This window comes from Rhipicephalus microplus, unplaced genomic scaffold (genome assembly GCF_043290135.1).
Source record: "Rhipicephalus microplus isolate Deutch F79 unplaced genomic scaffold, USDA_Rmic scaffold_12, whole genome shotgun sequence".
In the NCBI taxonomy this organism is placed as follows: domain Eukaryota; kingdom Metazoa; phylum Arthropoda; class Arachnida; order Ixodida; family Ixodidae; genus Rhipicephalus; species Rhipicephalus microplus.
Genome location: NW_027464585.1, coordinates 34,945,690 through 34,963,439, shown reverse-complemented (window position 1 = coordinate 34,963,439; position 17,750 = coordinate 34,945,690). Strand labels below are relative to the sequence as shown.

Here is a 17,750-nt window from a genome sequence, read left to right as displayed (position 1 = left end):
TTTATCACAGGCTGAACGTGATTACCTAGCTGGGCTTTGAGGCAACAGAGGACCTGTCACACGTGCTTTGTTACTGATGTGTAGATTAGGCGTGCCTTTACCTTCATGCTCTGTTATCATTCTTTTTAGCAGTATATATTCTTGCCACTCTGTCAAATAAGGTTAGTTGGAAGTCAGCGCTCTTTCTGTCTACCCTGTCTTTTTTTCTTTGTTCGCGCGCTGAAACATCTTGCAAATATGACTACGCACCAACTAGCCCAAGTTTCCACTCTTGTGAGTCGTCATCAGGTCGTTGCGTCGAAGGAGGGTCTTTGACAGTTCGCCGGACCGCGACTTCAGCCCCAGAAGTCACTGTTCCTAGTTTCCTCTGAGGAGACTTGGTGACCGCCTCCTGAACGGAGCGGTGCACAATGAGGGCAAGCTGGACGACAAAGGCCGGCGAGGCGATGGTGATCTCGCCTTATTGTGCCAAATAGCCGGAGTTACCTGACTCATGAGATAGGCTTTTATTTCATGGGAGTGCTCATCATAGCGTGGACATTGAGCATTAGGGTGAAAGCCGCGGAGACATAGTTGGTGGTACTGACCGTTCCAGTACACGTGACCCGCTTTGCCGCAGTGATAACAGAGTGGACATTTATCTGAGATGCACCGCGTGCTTGTCTTGCTAGCGCTCTGTCTTTAGGCAGAGCGCAGATATGAGCGTGTGCTTGGAATCCTTGAGCCGAGAGGCGAACTCAACGCAGTGTCCTCGAATGGGTGCATAGCGTGATACATTGTCTGCATAGCGGTACCTGTAGCCGGTGGCGCAGGGGATCGCAATGCCACCACATACAGGGGCCTCATGTGTTGGTGGTGCGATTGTAACCAGTGGTGTGACTGCCTTCCTGACTGCTTATATCCGCGACGGCTGGCACAGGTGGATGGGATTCCACTACCTGAAGCGGTCGCACTTTGTTCCGCGCGATATACTTCAAAGCAAGTCAGCGAGGGCCTGTCTCTCGCTGTCAGAGCCCATGGAGCTGCGGTGGCCGGGATTGGGCGTTTGTTCTGTAGTGACCATTGCTGCAGAGTACGCTCCATCGTGGTTGCCTTACTGATGAGCTCGGAGTCTGTCGTCAGTGTACTGCGCACGAGTCCAGCGAAAAGCTGTTCTTTTACACCACGCGTCAGATGCCATACCTTCTGTTCCTCCAACATGACATTTTTCCTCCGACGCGGCTGGTTTTGCGTGCCTGAAAAGGCGGATCTTGTTGTCCACAAACATGGAAACCCATTCGTTTGGCCACTGGTTCCTGTAGGATATAGCTTTTTCAGCCCTCTTCCGGCGTTACGGTAAGCGTCGTGGAGTTGTCGTGTAAAGTCTTGTCATGTTGCAAAAGAGCCCTGTGGTTCTCGTACCACGTCTTCGCAGAATCTTTCACGTCAAAGTAAACTCGGAGCAGCTTGCGAACATCGACCCATTCGTTGATTCTGGGCACCTGTACAAAGTGGTCTAGCCAGTCGTAAACATCCTCGAAGATGTCTTCACGGAACGGTTTTGGTGTCCTTGGTGCATGAAAAACATGTGCGAGAAGAGTACTATGGGGATCGCTGGTTTGTACCACCCAGCTTGTCATCGTAAATTTCATATTTCTGGGTGTCGATGCCAAGAGACCGAATTCTGGGGGTAACCCACGAAGGCGGCAGCTACTTCTGGCTCTGGCAGATGAAGCTTTCTCCAAGATGGCAGACACAGCTGAAGTAGACGTACCCAGCGTCTCCACCAGAAATGTTGCGAGCAAAACAAGACTAACAGCCAGGATTAAGTATGTTCTGTCCTTCTCTCGACTGACTTTTTTAAGACTGATTACCAGACTATACTCGTATATTCATGGTTAAATTGTTTTCCATAGTTCTAGCACTTGGCAAACTTCCTGCAAGCTAATCTGAAGCTGTCATAATTACTCATTCTCTCTCAGTGTATGCTGCACTCTCTGCCACAAAAAATTTAACAATATTAAATATGATCATCTGTTCATTACCAGCAATGTTGAGAAATTTTACTTGGTATGGGTACCTGGCCACTGAGAGATTTATCTAAAGGAGATGGCAGACTGTTTAGCCAAAGCATCTTTATTCGGACCAGTTTTCCCTATTTTACCTGATTTCGCTTCCGTAACCGCCCTCAGATATAGAAATGCTTGTTTGCACAAGTAAATAGACAAATTATCATTGAAAAAAGTCAAAGAATCCGTACGTCTGAGATTTTACTGGAATAAGCAGTGGTGTGTATCTAGGCAATTAGAAAATACAATCACCAGATAACGTTGTATAATTCCACCCTTGAATTATTACTTACATAAAGCTTGACTCGCAGCATCTCCATTATGTCTCTCTTGCAAGGAAATGAAAACAATAGATAATTTCTTTTTCTTCTGTCAACGATATTCTTATCAAAGCAAAAGATACTTTGTCGACACAATTGAGAAGCTAGGTTCACAAATAAACGGGGCAGAAACTTGATGCTCTGGAGGGAACTTGTTAGGTTATAGCCACAGTGAGGTTCGCTCTGTTGTGTGTGTGTACATAATCGAAACAAAAAGATTACCTTGTTAGTCTATTGGTACTATTATTTCTTGTTCCGCGACTATCTGATTGCATGACCGCTATCTCATGTAGCGTTTTTGTACACAGCATTTACAACTTCGTTAGCGTCTTACGGAAACTCCGTCGGATGCTTTGAAATACGAAAGCAACTAACCCAAAGATCCTGCCACCCGGTTCTTCGCTGATCTTCCTCTGTGGGCGAGTGCCACAAATGCAAGAACATCATCGTCGTCAACATCGCATCATCATCATCATCATCATCAGGAGTTGACCAGAGCCAGAGCAACAAAATTGTTTTCTTTTTCATCACAGCCCAAAAGGAGTGTGAGCCACAGTGGCTCATTCTTTAGTGGTGGCATGCGTCAATATATTGCCTTGCGCTAATCGCGCCAGAATGCCTGAGAATATTTGAGATTGTCCTGAGATCGTTTCCTAGGCGTGATCAGGCAAATACTAACAACTGAGTTTATTTTTTTTTATTTATTGACACTGTCGATCTTATCAGGAATCAACACAGTAAGAGCATACTTGACTCATTATAATAAAAATACAAATTAAAATATTCACTAACACTGAAAGAAGATGTTGGCAATCAACAACGTAAACAAGGAAATGCAGTAGTAGCATACATCATAATGCGCATACATCATAATACGAGAAAATAAAAGGTGATCAAACAGCCATACAAAAGAGAAAACTGAAGTAGGAATACAATGACGTAAAAAGGTGAAAAGAGTTGGTTTAGAATAAAAGCTGCCACTAGTGTTCATGCTCGAATGTTCGACGCCGCAAGTGTAAATGCCGCCATGCTTTGCCTCAGATCAGTTAATCGACAGCCGACGCCCTGTTCAGCTTTATCATTGTGCAGTGTATATTGCAGTAGTCCGACATTTCATTGCAGGGCCACAAGTATGGCCAAATGAATAGTTTCATCTAGAACCCATCACCTGCTGCTACTTTGGTCCACGTCACAGCCACTTGACAACATGCCCAGCACGTTAACGATGTAAGAAAAGCAACTGGTTCAGTCAGCTAATGCCTTCGTTGGTGTTTCAGCAAGAGATTGCGCGGCATTTTTCTCCAGCTGCATTGGTTTTGTGGCCTACTATGGGCCTTACACTGCTTTGAGAACCGTTTTTCTATTCTTGTATCTCCTATTTACATGCTTTGTGACCCGGCGGCGGACTCATCACTCCGTCGCACTTCACGCTCTTTCAGCCAAAAACAAGTTGGGTGAGGAAAGCAAGCGCTTGCTCGCCCCGCCTTCCATCCTCGAAAGCTTACTACGCCTAATGTAGGCTTGTGTGACCCTGCCGCAAATCTCTGAATGCATACCAGCACTTCTATTGGTCCTTTCTGCCTTTAAATGATGTATTCAAAAGTGTGCTGAATGTATAAAAACTTTCAACTTGTCGCCTTTGTGGAATTGCCGAGTTAGTGTGTTGATAAAAGAAAGGTAACTAAATTGTGCTTAAATAATTATGAAGGTGATATTAGAAGTAGTGCCCGCCTATATGGTGCGACGCAATCATTCAATTTTTCCCCACTACCTCGAGCTATTCGTCTCTGGAACAGCTTGCCAGAAAACATTGCTTCACTTAAAGACCACGGCGCTTTTTGTATTCAGTTGAACAAACATTTTTCCACACACTTGGTTTAGTATCCTAAATTTTTTATTTGTGAAACTTCTTTTTGCTTAGCTATTTTAAGGACGCTTTTCAAACTAATGGCGTCTGTCTTTTCATACCACTGTCGCACATTTTTTTGGCTTTTTACAATGAAGCTATTGTGTGGTGGCTGTTATAATGTGTATTGTGGCTGTACTTTGTATTATATTGCTCCCACGCAATACTTCCTAAGTCGTGCGAAAAAATAATTTTTTCCTCGTATAGTTACCTGTTATTCTCGTTTCTAGTAGTTATTTATTCTATGTTATTTTATTCTACTGCCCTGTAATCGTACTCTAAGGAAATCTTCCTTTACAATGTATTGAATTGTACTGTATACCCCCCTGAACCTATGCCTCTGGGGGCCTGTGAGGTATTCTCAAATAAATAAATAAATAATGTAAATGTGCAGGAAAAAAGTGGATGAAAAAATAACTTGCCGGCTGGGACCAAAACGGTGGCCTACGAATAACGAGCAGAGAAAGAGTGTTCAACACACGCCCGTCAAGGCTACCCGCGGCGCTGACTGACCCTGTCACGTTTGAAAGGAAAAGAAAGTGGAACGGCCTCAGGATGTATATTTTGCGCTTTGGACTCACTTGGATTCAGACACACCAAACTTTTCGTCAGTCGAACTCACACTCGAGAATATATTACTTACCCGAACTCACTCAGACTCAGTTCTCGATCTTAGTGAGTCTCAGTGAGACGACTCACGAGTAATTTGTCTGACTTATGCGTTTAACTGCACATATGAATTGGGCTGAGAAACAGCTCTGCCATCTGAACTGTTTAGCTCAGTTGAAAAAATATTAAGAACGTGACCCAAACAGACACAAAAAAGAAAGGCGACAACATTTTCTTTCTCTGTGTGTGGGTTGCGTCCTTAGTATTCCTTCAGTATAAAACAACTAGCCCAACGACACATTCTAGACAGCTCAGTCAGCAGAGGCGGCAGAGTATTGTACGCGTTATTCGAAAGTCGTAGGTTCGGTCTCTGTGAACGGCAAGTTACCTATTCGTTCTCTTTTCTTTCTTCACATTTACATAACAACCTCCATTATTAACGTTCCCTGTAGCTTCCTTGGCATCTTTGCTGGTTAGTTCTCTGTAATATATCGTTGAGGAAGTTACACTCGCTGAGCAGTTGTGCTGTGTGGTTTGAGAAACGTGAGATGTGCGATTTTATTTAGATTAATACACGACTGCTCTCCAGCAGGCTACGGCCGTCAAAGATTTTAATCAGTGACCACCGATTTAGGTGTGTAACGCTTTTGTTTTGCTAGTTCAAGGGTAGCTTACGCGAAAACAGCATCTCATCCCGCACAGAGCTTGAATGGTGTTCTTGACATTGCTATTAGGGCAGAGGGAAAATCGCTGGCGCAAAAGCTCCTCAGCGTCTGTGGGCGGCACGAGCCACACCGTGCTTTTTTCCCCGATCCGCTGTGGGCGAGATCATCCGGATAATCGCGCCAATCGTATGATCCACGCTGATCGCGTGCTAGAGACCGTTCGACAGCGCCACCTGTCATTCAGGCGTAAACATGCTTCTTTTTTGGGAGTGCCGTCCAGACGGGTCCCCGTGCGTGCCCTTCCCGACGTGCCGTCGACGCCAGCTCGCAATTGCGATTCTGTACACTTCTTGTTACTCTCCGTGCGCTGTCGAAGCTCCAGCGGATTTCATTCTCTCTCAGTGCAAATGAAGCTCCAGGAACTGTGCTAATACGAGCATTTCTGGGCAAGAATAACCGGGTCTTGAACGCGTTTTGCTGGTTCTTGACTTGAGCAGTAACGCACCGCCCAGCCCAACTCCTTCTAGACTAGCAGGGGCCTCTCCCTCATCGGTGACGTGACCACACTACGACTGGGTATTCAAAGATGTACATTGTTGTGCTTTCATTATTGAAGTTGCGGTTCATTGCGAATACACTCGTTCATGCAGTCTCCCGTTTCCCGAAAGCGCCGACAAAACAACTCCGTCGTAACGTGGCACTTGGATGCTACGAAAAGAGGATGTTGGTCACCGTGGGTTAACACCTCATTGCACTCTGCGTTGTTGCCCTGCGATCCTCGCTATACAAACGAACCCGCAACAAGGAAATAATATTGAATTTCTTGACAACGAGATTCCGAGGATCACAAGGTAAAAAAGCTGCATTGAGCAACTCGAGAGAAACTTGGCCACCTCACGCACTGGGCAGCTTCACAGCCGTCGAACAGAAGTATGCCGTTCGCATTATGCATGAACTAACATAGGAATAAGAAACAGTAAACAACCACAGTCCGAATGAAAGAGTGTCATTGTGAAAACATTTGAAAAAAAAAACAGGCATACTGATGGATCACGAGAGATGTGATGCGGGCTTGTTGGTAGCTCATCTTCAGTATGTTTCCTTGTAGCGCACGTAAACAACAAGTAGAAATGAAGGCACATGTAGGCAGACAGAGTGCTAACTTTCAAGATAGTTTATTCTCAGAAACCAGAGAACATTCATGCACTTGTCTGTACAGACAGAGTCATGTGAGCACGTGCATAAAATACCTTCAAATGTATTTCACCAACACACTTAAAAATCATGCGCTCACTGTGCCAGCGAAGCGTTCAGCCAGCAGGCTTTGAATCTTCAGGATGATGGTTATTTCAGATCGCTTTTGGTGTCAGTCGCTGAAGGCATATTAAATTAAGTGCGAAAATATGTAAACCTGAAAGCAGGCAACAGACTTGTGAACTTGAAAAAAAACGAACGATAGTGATTCCTTACATCGACCAGTTGTTGCATAACCTAAAGAAAATAGCATGGCGTAGTGAAACTGATGTTCTTTTCTCAGCGCCTAATAAGCTGATCAGTCTTTGCAGACAATCAAAACCACGGGAAAATTTGTTGCGAACTGCCATTTAAAACACAGAAATAAGTTTGTCGATTGTGTAACAGCAGGCATCTACGCCACTCCCTCTACTTGTGGTAAATAGTACGTAGAAGAATTGGGCAGATGCATCAATGATAGGTTGCTCGACCTCAATAGTAAAAATGAAAAAAATATGATTCTCGCGCAACGTTATAAACAGCATCAATGTTTCCCTAGCTTTGAAAGCATCAGAACAATACCTGAAAGCAAATGTTGAATGACTCGTCTTATAAAAGAATCTAAGCAGATTGTTGCACTCCGTGATATGTGTGTCAGCCAGCCATCGATAGCTCTGTCAGAAAACGAGTTAACATATTTGGACGAGACATGAGATTATCAAAGCATATATGTACGCATGTACCTATACTATTTATGTTGTTTGTTTATTCACGTTCTCACATGAGTGTGGCTCAACAGACAAGTGCATAAATGTTCTCTGGTTCCTGAGAATAAACTATGTTGAATGTTAGTGTTCTGCCTGTCTACATGTGCCTTCATTTCTCCCTGTTGTTTACGTCTGCTACAAGAAAGCTTACTGAAGTGGAGACAGAGAAAAAACATGGTTCATCGCTCCCTCAGAGGAATAGGTAAAACACCAAAGTGAAACGTATCCTAACGAAAACTGTTCAATGTTTACCGTACGCTTATATAACAGAGCTTGCTCACCTTATATTTTCATAGAATAATACCTAGAGGGAAATCTGGTGCTAGTGTCTACGCTGGCTGGCTCCTTCAGTGGCGCTTGTACCCCCCATGGAAATTATCAGAAGTATAGACTTCGGATCCGCTTCACGTGGGTTGCGTTCCTAATATTCGCGATGCTTTTTTTTTCGAGTGTTATAAAAAGCGAGATGAACTTAGACTAAATTGAAACTTGCTTCAGTCATTTCTATGCAAACTTTATTGCAAAAAGTTTCCGTAACCAGGCGGCAAAATTGCAACCTGAGCAAATGCAACCATCAGGGTATGCATCGCTTTGCCATTTCATTTCAGATTCGGCATCAGGACCTAATGAATAGTTTTTACAACACATTATAACAAACATGTTTGTTTTTCTCTTGCAAGTACGCATTATATATTTATGGAAATAACAGTACAATATCAAGTGAGAAAAACTTATCGTTTCATCTTCTGCGATGCTAGGCACATCTGTCCAAGTCGTATGCCCCACTCATCTCTGGTTTTGTTGTGAAGTCGAGTCAGCGAAGCGTGAAGGTGCATCTACTTAGCTTCGTCATCGCATTGTAATAATTTCGTAGTTGATTTCAAACAAGTTTAGGCGAGGCGTGCTTGTGAAAAAACATTAACTCGATGCCCTATTGTGCACTCGAATTAGACACTACATCTGTGCGCAGCGGTCAGTGCACGACGCTTCGTTTATATTATCGAATGCGACTCGTAAATCTTCAACGTCGCAGCAAATATCAGACGTAGTGGTCTTACGCCTCTTTGAACAACAATGGCGCTGCTTTAACGCTTTTCACTGCCCCCACTACCCGCTCGGCGAGAAAAACGAAACTGTAAAAAAAGAGTCTGTAGACAGTTTGCTAGCTAACCCTATCCAATCGGAATTCTGTAATTCCCATAATTCTCATAAAGGTACACGATGGCAGCACCAAAATCCTCGCTAGGTATTATTGAATGAAAGTATGTTGCACACTGTACGTGTTCACAGCTGTAGTCATGGGCGTGGGTAGTGTTCCCCTACAGAGGGAGGGGGGAAAGAGCCGCCCAGCGCCCCCTTTATATTAGGTAGAAGTATGGGGCTGGCTTTGTGACTCCCCTAAGTCACAGCGTCCCCCTCCCTTATTATGTTATTGTGTAGGGCATTGTCGTGCCCCCATTTTAGGTGTTCAGAGTGGCGGCCGCCCCCCCCCCCCCTTGCCACCCTCATGCGCACGCCTATGGAGCACCGCTTAACGTGAATGCATTTACACTGACTCTTACGAATTCTAATTGCGGAGTCGCAGCAAGTTTACCTGCAACGTTTGCAGCAATTCTGTTTCAATAACAGGGTGAGCGTGGAAAACAAGCGTTCTAAAGAAAGAGTCGGAGTAGATCAAGAGCGCGAGGGACTCCGATGAGCACAAACTTGCTCCACAGAAATAGGTGGAGTGGACCGGACCTCGGCCTGACGCGCTCCCTTCAACACGTTCGCCTGCTTGGTGGCGCTGCTACTCTCGCGTGTTTTGTGACAGGTTTGAGTCAGGAAGCTCCGGTTTCTACTTGAAGAGTTCCTTAGATCATGTCACCGACAATGAAAATACCCCGCACTAGTGGGAATTCAACAGAATTCGACAGCAGAATCAGCGGAGTGGAATGCCCACACGCAAGGTATTCTGGGCAACTCAAAAGCTTCCGCTTCCTTCTTTCTTCTATGACTGCTCCGGCGGGTCAAAATGTGTTCCGATCGCGGATTCAATGACATTGTTCTACACCACACTTGAGTGCCCGCTCACAGAGTTCATCGGCTGCTCCGATTCAGTCATTGGAGTTCAACACTAGCCATACATTTCCAACCAGACGACTAAGGAATGTGACAGCTTGGGCTAGTTGGTATGGCATGACGATAGTCATAGCGCGAAAACAAAACCACGACACAGAGACAAGTTCGTGTCCTTCTTGTCTCTGCGTCGTCGTTTTGTTCTCGCGCTATAACTATCGTCATGCCGACGACTAACGCCCATTAATATACAGTAAACAAACTCTTGTAGTCCTAGATGCCAGTACTAGCTGTAGTGGTCAATGGTGAGAGCGGAACCAGAGAAAGCAACGTGACAACCAGAAGAGTGGGACTTGTTGGACGTCGAACTTGGGCTAAGGTCACCTACTCGCGGCATGTTGGAGTTATTGGATGCCACTGCCTAACAGAGGGAAATGCGACGTGCATCACGTCACCCCTTTCGCCAGCCGCCATCATTCGTGGGGCGAGCCTATGTGGGAAGCACGGAGTTAAAGTCAAACAAAGCCGATGGGCGTCGTAATGACGTTTTCAAGTCCGTTTTTCTCCATGCAGATTTGGGTGATAGAATTAACCAAGCCCCAGATTTTCGTGATGCTTTGCTTAAAGTGGTTACTACTGCCAACGTTGTAGGTGTGGGACAGTATCGAATGAGCCACGTATGAATGGCGTCCTGTGCGAAAAGAATTTCGAAGCAGAAACTTGGAACTCGTGGCGAGCTTCGCGTGAAAGTGCGTAGGTGTATGGGGATAGATCCGCATACCAAGGATATCAAAGTAAAGTTGCTATGGTTTACACCTCATTTAGAAACTAGACGTGTGGTAGGACGTTTCAAGCTGAAGGCCTCCTAGAGTTCTTAGAGAGAGAGAAATGGAGAAGTGCTGGTATGGTGACAATACTGATTGTTCGCCTAGTTGAGACTTGCTTAGTGGCATGCTTTGGCCGCAAATAACGCACACACAAAGTAAAGGAGCACTCAACGCCTGTGCTTGTTGTTCGGTGCTCCTTTATTTTTTGTGTGTGTTATTTGTGGCCAAAGCATGTCATTATGTTGGTATGAAGCAGTGGATGATAATAAAGTGGAATGCGGTCTTAAAGCTCAAGGATGGCATCAATGTAAGCTCAATACCACACATTATGACCATCTGAGGTCACCAGCTTCGTTGCGAACAAGTGCGATATGTTCGTAGACAATGCAAAACACCGAGGTAGTTGCAGTGCTTTCGCTTCGGTCATTCGTCGGATGCTTGCGTGTCGACCTACGCCAGGAAGCTGCATCCTGGCTCTCTAGCACAAAAGAGCCACGGAAGGCGTCGACACGTCCGAAGAAGCAGTGAGTGGCATCAAAGAAAATGAACACATGTCCATAGAATCCGCGCCAAGCAGTGACTAGCACTGCTAAAGGCACAAGTGATGACACCAGGAAAGAAAATGTGGTGAGCAAATCTGGCTTGGAAAAACCAAAGGAAAAGCTTCCTGATGAAGAAGTAGGAGAAGAGGCCATGCATAGCTACCAGACAAGAAAGCGCCCTGCGCCGGAGGGTGACAAAGCAAGGGCGGCGGCGTCAGTTGAGGCAAAACAAGCGTCTTCAAGTGGACAGCGTGTTGTGTCTTTCGGGGGTGGCAAAACACGCCACCTGTACCAACGTTCTCGGGAAGGTGTCACAAAAACGTGCAAGAGAGGCACTGCCAGAACTTTGCTTGTGGCTAAAGGGGATAAAAATTAGGTAAGCAAAAGGACTACTTCACACACTTTCCCCTTATGTGTAGCAACAATCAACGTGCGTGGTTTGAGAAATATAAGCCCTCAGCGGCAGTTATTCCTGGTGCTTAGGCAACATGAGGTTGATGTTATTACAGTGCAAGAAACTAAGGTTTTATCAGCTCGAGATGCCAGCTCTGCACAGAAACCTTTTGCAGATTATGATCTGTACAGTAGTCAGCACGTGGTGCTTCCGTTAGTTGCTACTTATTAGTTAGAAAGCAGCTGGGTTACTGTTGGTGTCACTGCATATAGATAGAGAAGACCGTCTTATTTCCTGCGATACCTCTTTACATTCTCAAAATTGGGGGTTTGTATGCGTCTACGCTTCCTCAAAAGTGAAAAAAAATATTTTTCCTGTTCTTAGCTTTGTTGCTGAACGCTCAAATACATTTCATTCTGTGAGGGAAATTTAAGCGTCTTAGTGACTCTAGGGATCACTAATATTTAACAAAACGGTACGGTGGGAGTACCGCTTTGCTGCAATGAACTACGCCGAAAAATCAACTTAGTTCAACTATTTTGCCTGCGCTGTCCCCAAGTATGTACGCTGACTATCAACTGAGTCAACAAACCTTGATCAAGCTTAACTTCATCACGTCATCAGCATCGGATATAAAAGGCTCCCAGCCACAGCGCAGCTTCAGTGGACAAGGCGGCAGCAGCGACAACACAATGCTCATGCGGTGCTTCTTGTGCAATTTCTGGCCAGCCTTGTGGATTCCCCGGCACTCTGCCTGGACGGCGCGGTGGTTTGGAATGCGTCAACTTGCGCAAACCAACACGCCGATCACCGCAGGTATATGCAGTCTGCCCTTCCTGTCCTGCAGCCGAAAGATCGACTTAGTTCAACTATTGTGCCTGCGCTGTCCCCAAGTATCTACGCTGACTATCAACTGAGTCAACAAACCTTGATCAAGCCCAAGTTCATCACGTCATCAGCATCGGATATAAAAGGCTCCCAGCCACAGCACAGCTTCAGTGGGCAAGGCGGCAGCCGCGATAACACAATGCTCATGCGGTGCTTTTTTATTGTGCAATTTCTGGCCAGCCTTTTTGATTCCCCGGCACTCTGCCTGGACGGCGCGGTGGTTTGGAATGCGTCAACTTGCGCAAACCAACACGTCGATCACCGCAGGTATATGCAGTCTGCCCTTCCTGTCCTGTAGCCGAAAGATCGACTTAGTTCAACTATTGTGCCTGCGCTCTCCCCAAGTATCTACGCTGACTATCAACTGAGTCAACAAACCTTGATCAAGCCCAACTTCATCAGCATCGGATATAAAAGGCTCCCAGCCACAGCGCAGCTTCAGTGGGCAAGGCGGCAGCAACGACAACACAATGCTCATGCGGTGCTTCTTTATTGTGCAGGTATGTTAATTGGACAACGCACACTCTATCCGTTCAAATGATCGTTTCTTGCTGCTGCTGCGTTGCCCACAGACTGTTGTATCTCTATATGTTTCCATTTATGCCCAGATTGTGTACTGTTTGAGTTCTCTGTGCTTGAGTGGAGACGTTGAGCTAAACCCTGGGCCAAGGGGTATAAAAGGTACCTCTACTAGTAATTCCGGCACGGACTCTGGAGTATCTACTCTGTTACCGAGTGGGCATGTGCGTGGAGTGAATAGCCACGTGGTATCTATAGATAGTGAACCTTCTGTTTCTAGCATGTTCTCCAGCCTGCTACCTGGGCAAAATAAAATAGCCCAGGATAATTCCGAGCTTCGTTCTTCAGTCAATTCGCGCTTTGAGGCTATTGAGTCGCGACTTAACGCTCTAGAGTCGTCCAGTACTATGTCTAATGCATCTAAAAATATGGTAGAAGATTTAAAAAGCTCAGTTTGTTCTCTTAATAAGAAGGCGTCTACGCCCACGGCTCGGAACGATAACCTAGAAAATAGACTGCGCCGTAATAACCTGATTCTTCACGGCATTCCTGAATCTCCAGATGATGATGATAAGGCATTGTTCAACGTTGTTCCAAACTTTTTCACGGAAACGCTGTGCATGGATTGCCCACAAATCGAAAGGTGTCATAGGTTAGGTAGACGTCACACAGGCCGCACCCACCCTTTTATTTTAAGGCTGCTAGATTTTCGTGAGAAAATTTGTATTCTTAAAAACGCATCAAAGTTGAAGGGCTCCGATCAACGCATATCCTAAGACTATTCTGATAACGTACGTTTCATTACAAGAAAGCTATGGGAGGCAACCAGAACCCATCGCAACAACGGCTCTTTCATGCGCATTGTTTACAACCACGTGTTCATTCATAACATAAGCGATAACTAGGACGAGCAGTGTAACACTATTTTTCAGTCTCGTAATCGTGATACTATGGTGATGGCATCTCTTTTGGCCCCTACTCCCACTTCTTGTTGACGCCCCCATGATTTACCTGATAATCTCCGTATTTTAAACATCATTGCAAGAAGTTTAGTCAACACGTTTTCTGATTTCTCGTCTCTAACTTTGTCCTACTTCCCTCATATCATCGGTGTCACGGAAACTTGGTTTCATAACGAAATTTGTGATACCGATATTTCGCTGCCAAGCTTCAATGTCGTAAGAAGTGATCGAATCGATAGTAGAGGTGGAGGCGTTCCTTTATATTTACATTCCGACCTAAAGTTTTCTGTTCTTGATGCTCCGTCTCAAACTGAATCGGTTTGGTGTAAAGTTTACTTTGAAACATTGACTTTTCTTATTGGTGTCTTTTACCGTCCACCTAACCTGATCGCGGACTCTTTGGTTTCACTGAGTGCATTCGTCCAAGAAATAGCTCCTCATTCGCCAAACCTAATATGTATGAGTGATTTTAATGTCCCCGATATAAACTGGACGTCATTATCTCTTCTAGGTCATGCTTCCCAACCTCACAGAGAAACATTGAACTTTGCACTAACTTCCGGCCTGAAGCAAATAGTCAGTGACGCCACAAGAGGCATGGCGATTTTAGATGTTGTATTCTTCACCCCTAGTGTCTGCGATTATGGTTATGTGTGCACTGTTGTGGGTGGCATATCGGATCATAAAGTTGTTTTTGCGTCTATTTCATGTCCTGTACCGAAAGGCCCATACATCTATTCTACTTTCCGCAATATGAGCCATGCTGACGATATTGGTATTATTGATACACTTAGCACTTCTTTTGCCCAGTTTGGAGCGATTATGATTTCCGAAGATGTTGATACTTTAACGAAATTCTTCAGTGATCTTGTTTCAAAGTGCTCTATGCGTTTTGTACCGTTAAACACAAAAAAATACGAATTCGGAGTTGCCTTGGATCACACGGGAAATTTCGCACCTGTCGCATCGACTTGGGCATTTGCGGCATGCTAAACGCACTGGTGATGTTATTCTTGCCGCATAATTCATTGCTCTGAAAAAGGAACGTCGAAGGAAAACAAATGTGGCTCGTGATTTTTACTGTCAAGTTACACTCCCCGGTTTGCTTAGAAATAATCCACGTGAATTTCGGAAATCTGTCCTACCAATGGATTCTGGCACTGACACATTTGAAATAAATGGCACAGTTACAGGTGATACAGCTCTTATTGCAGATGCATTCAATGATTACTTTCAATCTGTTTTTACACTTGATAACTTCGTTGTTCCTCCTTTTATGGGGCATACTCGCAGTTCTATTGACGATATTGCTGTTTCAAACCAGGGTTTGCTGAATCTCATTTAAAACTCGATCCAAAGAAGAAAGGGGGTTCTGATAATATAGACAACGAATTCCTCATTAGGTACACCTTATGGACTAGTCAGTATTTAACCATTATCTTTCAGAAATCTCTCTCGACGTCCGTTGTCCCTAAAACGTGGAAATCAGCTAAAATTCTTCCGTTATTCAAATCCGGAAAAAAACAGTCCTTATTGAACTACAGACCCATCTCTATCACATCCCATCCTTGTAAAATACTCGAACACATAATTTTCAAGCAAATCATAGAATTTTTAGAGTGCAATAATGTTTCATCTGATGCCCAGCATGGTTTTCGACGCCGCTTTAGTACCAAAACCCAGCTCAGTGAATTCGCTCATGACATCCTGCAGGTTCTTGATGCTGGTGATCAAATTGACGCAATATTCATAGACTTTTCCAAAGCTTTCGCCACTGTTTCACATTGCAAACTGCTAAAGAAGTTCACTGATATTCTTAAAAACGAAGCATTGGTAAACTGGATTTCTTCTTTCCTATCCAATGGGTCTCAGTACGTACAATTCAAGTCTTCTCACTCCTCTACTTCCACTGTAACGTCTGGCGTCCCTCAAGGTTCAATATTAGGCCCTCTTTTATTTCTAATTTTACTAACGATCTGCCAAGTAATGTCCCTGTTAAAATCCGCATGTATGCTGATTATTTTGTTTTGTAACATACGATTAAAACTGCTCAAGATCACATCATCTTTAACGATTTATTTGCTTTATTTCAATCATGGTGTGGCACTTGGCAAATGCAAATCAACTTCCGAAAAACGGTATCCATGTCATTTTGCAAGCGTTCTTCCCCCTCTCCATTTACCTATTTGCTTAAAGGTTGCCCTCTCGGAATTGTTTCACAATACAAATACCTAGGTCTCCTTTTCACTCAGGGTTTATCTTGGTCTCAACACATCGATCTCATGTGCAACCGTGCGCTTAAAAAATTAGGCTACCTACAACGCACTTTACGTTCAGCACCTCTTAGCATATGGCACCTCACTTATAAAACACTGGTTCGTCCAATACTGGAATATGCATCTGTTGTGTGGAACCCCCACAAATTTTCGGACATCAACAGAATAGAATCTGTTCAGAAGAAAGCTGTACGCTTTATTTATCGTCGCTTTGACAGGTATTTTTTAGCAAGTTCCCATCTTCCTATCTTACAGCTTACCAGTCTGTCTTCCCGTCGACACGTTAAGTGTTTGAAGTTTCTTTATACTATAATTAATTCCCCACGGTTTCCTTTACTCAGCAAATATATAGCACACGCTAGACCAACGACCACCCGAAATTACTATGAGTTAAACATATCTACCTTTGCTCATCGTAAGATGGCGTTTAAATATAGTTTTTTTGTTTATTCTATTGAATTGTGGAATTCTTTGCCTGGTTACGTTCGATCTTTCCCCCCGGATGAATATTTATTGTGTATTACTAATCATTGATGTAGAGCGCTCTTGATATACTTTTCTATGTATGTATTTGCCTACTCCTGCGATTGCAATTCATGATTACGGAGTTAGACAAGGAGAGCAGAAAGGTGGATCTTAAAATTAATCTGCAGAAAACGAAGGTAATGTACAACAACCTCGGAAAGGAGCAGTGCTTAGAGATAGGTAATAGTGCACTTGAAGTTGTAAAAGACTATGTCTACTCAGGGCAGGTAATAACCGCAGAGCCTAACCACCAGATTGAAGTAACTAGAAGAATAAGAATGGGGTGGAGCACATTCGGCAAGCACTCTCAAATTATGACAGGTAGATTGCCACTATCCCTCAAGAGGAAGGTATATAACAGCTGTATCTTGCCGGTACTTAGCTACGGAGCAGAAACCTGGAGACTTACAAAGAGGGTTCAGCTTAAATTGAGGACGACGCAGCGAGCAATGGAAAGAAAAATGGTAGGTGTAACCTTAAGAGTCAAGAAGAGAGCAGAGTGGATTAGGGGACAAACGGGGGTTAAGGATATCATAGTTGAAATAAAGAAGAGGAAATGGACATGGGCCGGGCATGTAGCGCGTAGACAGGATAACCGCTGGTCATTAAGGGTAACTAACTGGATTCCCAGAGAAGGGAAGCGGGTTAGGGGGAGACAGAAGGTTAGGTGGGCAGACGAGATTAAGAAGTTTGCGGGTGTAAATTGGCAGCAGAAATCACAGGACCGGGTTAACTGGCGGAACATGGGAAAGGCCTTTGTCCTGCAGTGGACGTAGTCAGGCTGATGATGATGATGATGATGATGATGATGATGACTCCTGCGATAGCCCTGCGGAGCTGCAGTATGTTGAAATAAATTAAATAATTAAGTTACCATATTCTAATGGATGTGGGAGAGCATGCGTCTACCTCACGGGGGCTCTCTCATGCTCGGCTCGATCGTGTTTGTCTTTATAAGCCTACGGACTCACGTTCGCAACTACGCTGTAAAGCATATATATTTTTCTCAGACCATTGTTTAGCGGCTGTCTCATATTGTCCTAGAAAGGTTCGCAACAATATTCCTAACTAGAAATTATGGAAGCTAAATATACAGCTTTTTCATGAGGAATGTTTTGTTAAAATAGTCAAAGAGTTGCTCCATAGGGCGATGCAATATCAGCAGCTGTTGGTTTCCGCTCAGTGGGAAACGTTCAACGAAATAGCTAATA

The 17,750-nt window shown here is 44.4% G+C and overlaps 1 protein-coding gene across 1 annotated transcript in view; it reads right to left on the bottom strand.

Moving 5' to 3' along the window:
• Nucleotides 1-1,313: 1,313 nt before the first annotated feature.
• Nucleotides 1,314-17,750, bottom strand: part of LOC142783779 (uncharacterized) — a 59,980-nt gene continuing 43,543 nt past the window's right edge. Inside the window, exon 4 of the mRNA XM_075882348.1 lies at nt 1,314-1,548. Coding sequence (XP_075738463.1) covers nt 1,314-1,548 — 235 coding nt within the window. The remainder of the gene's footprint in view (nt 1,549-17,750) is intronic.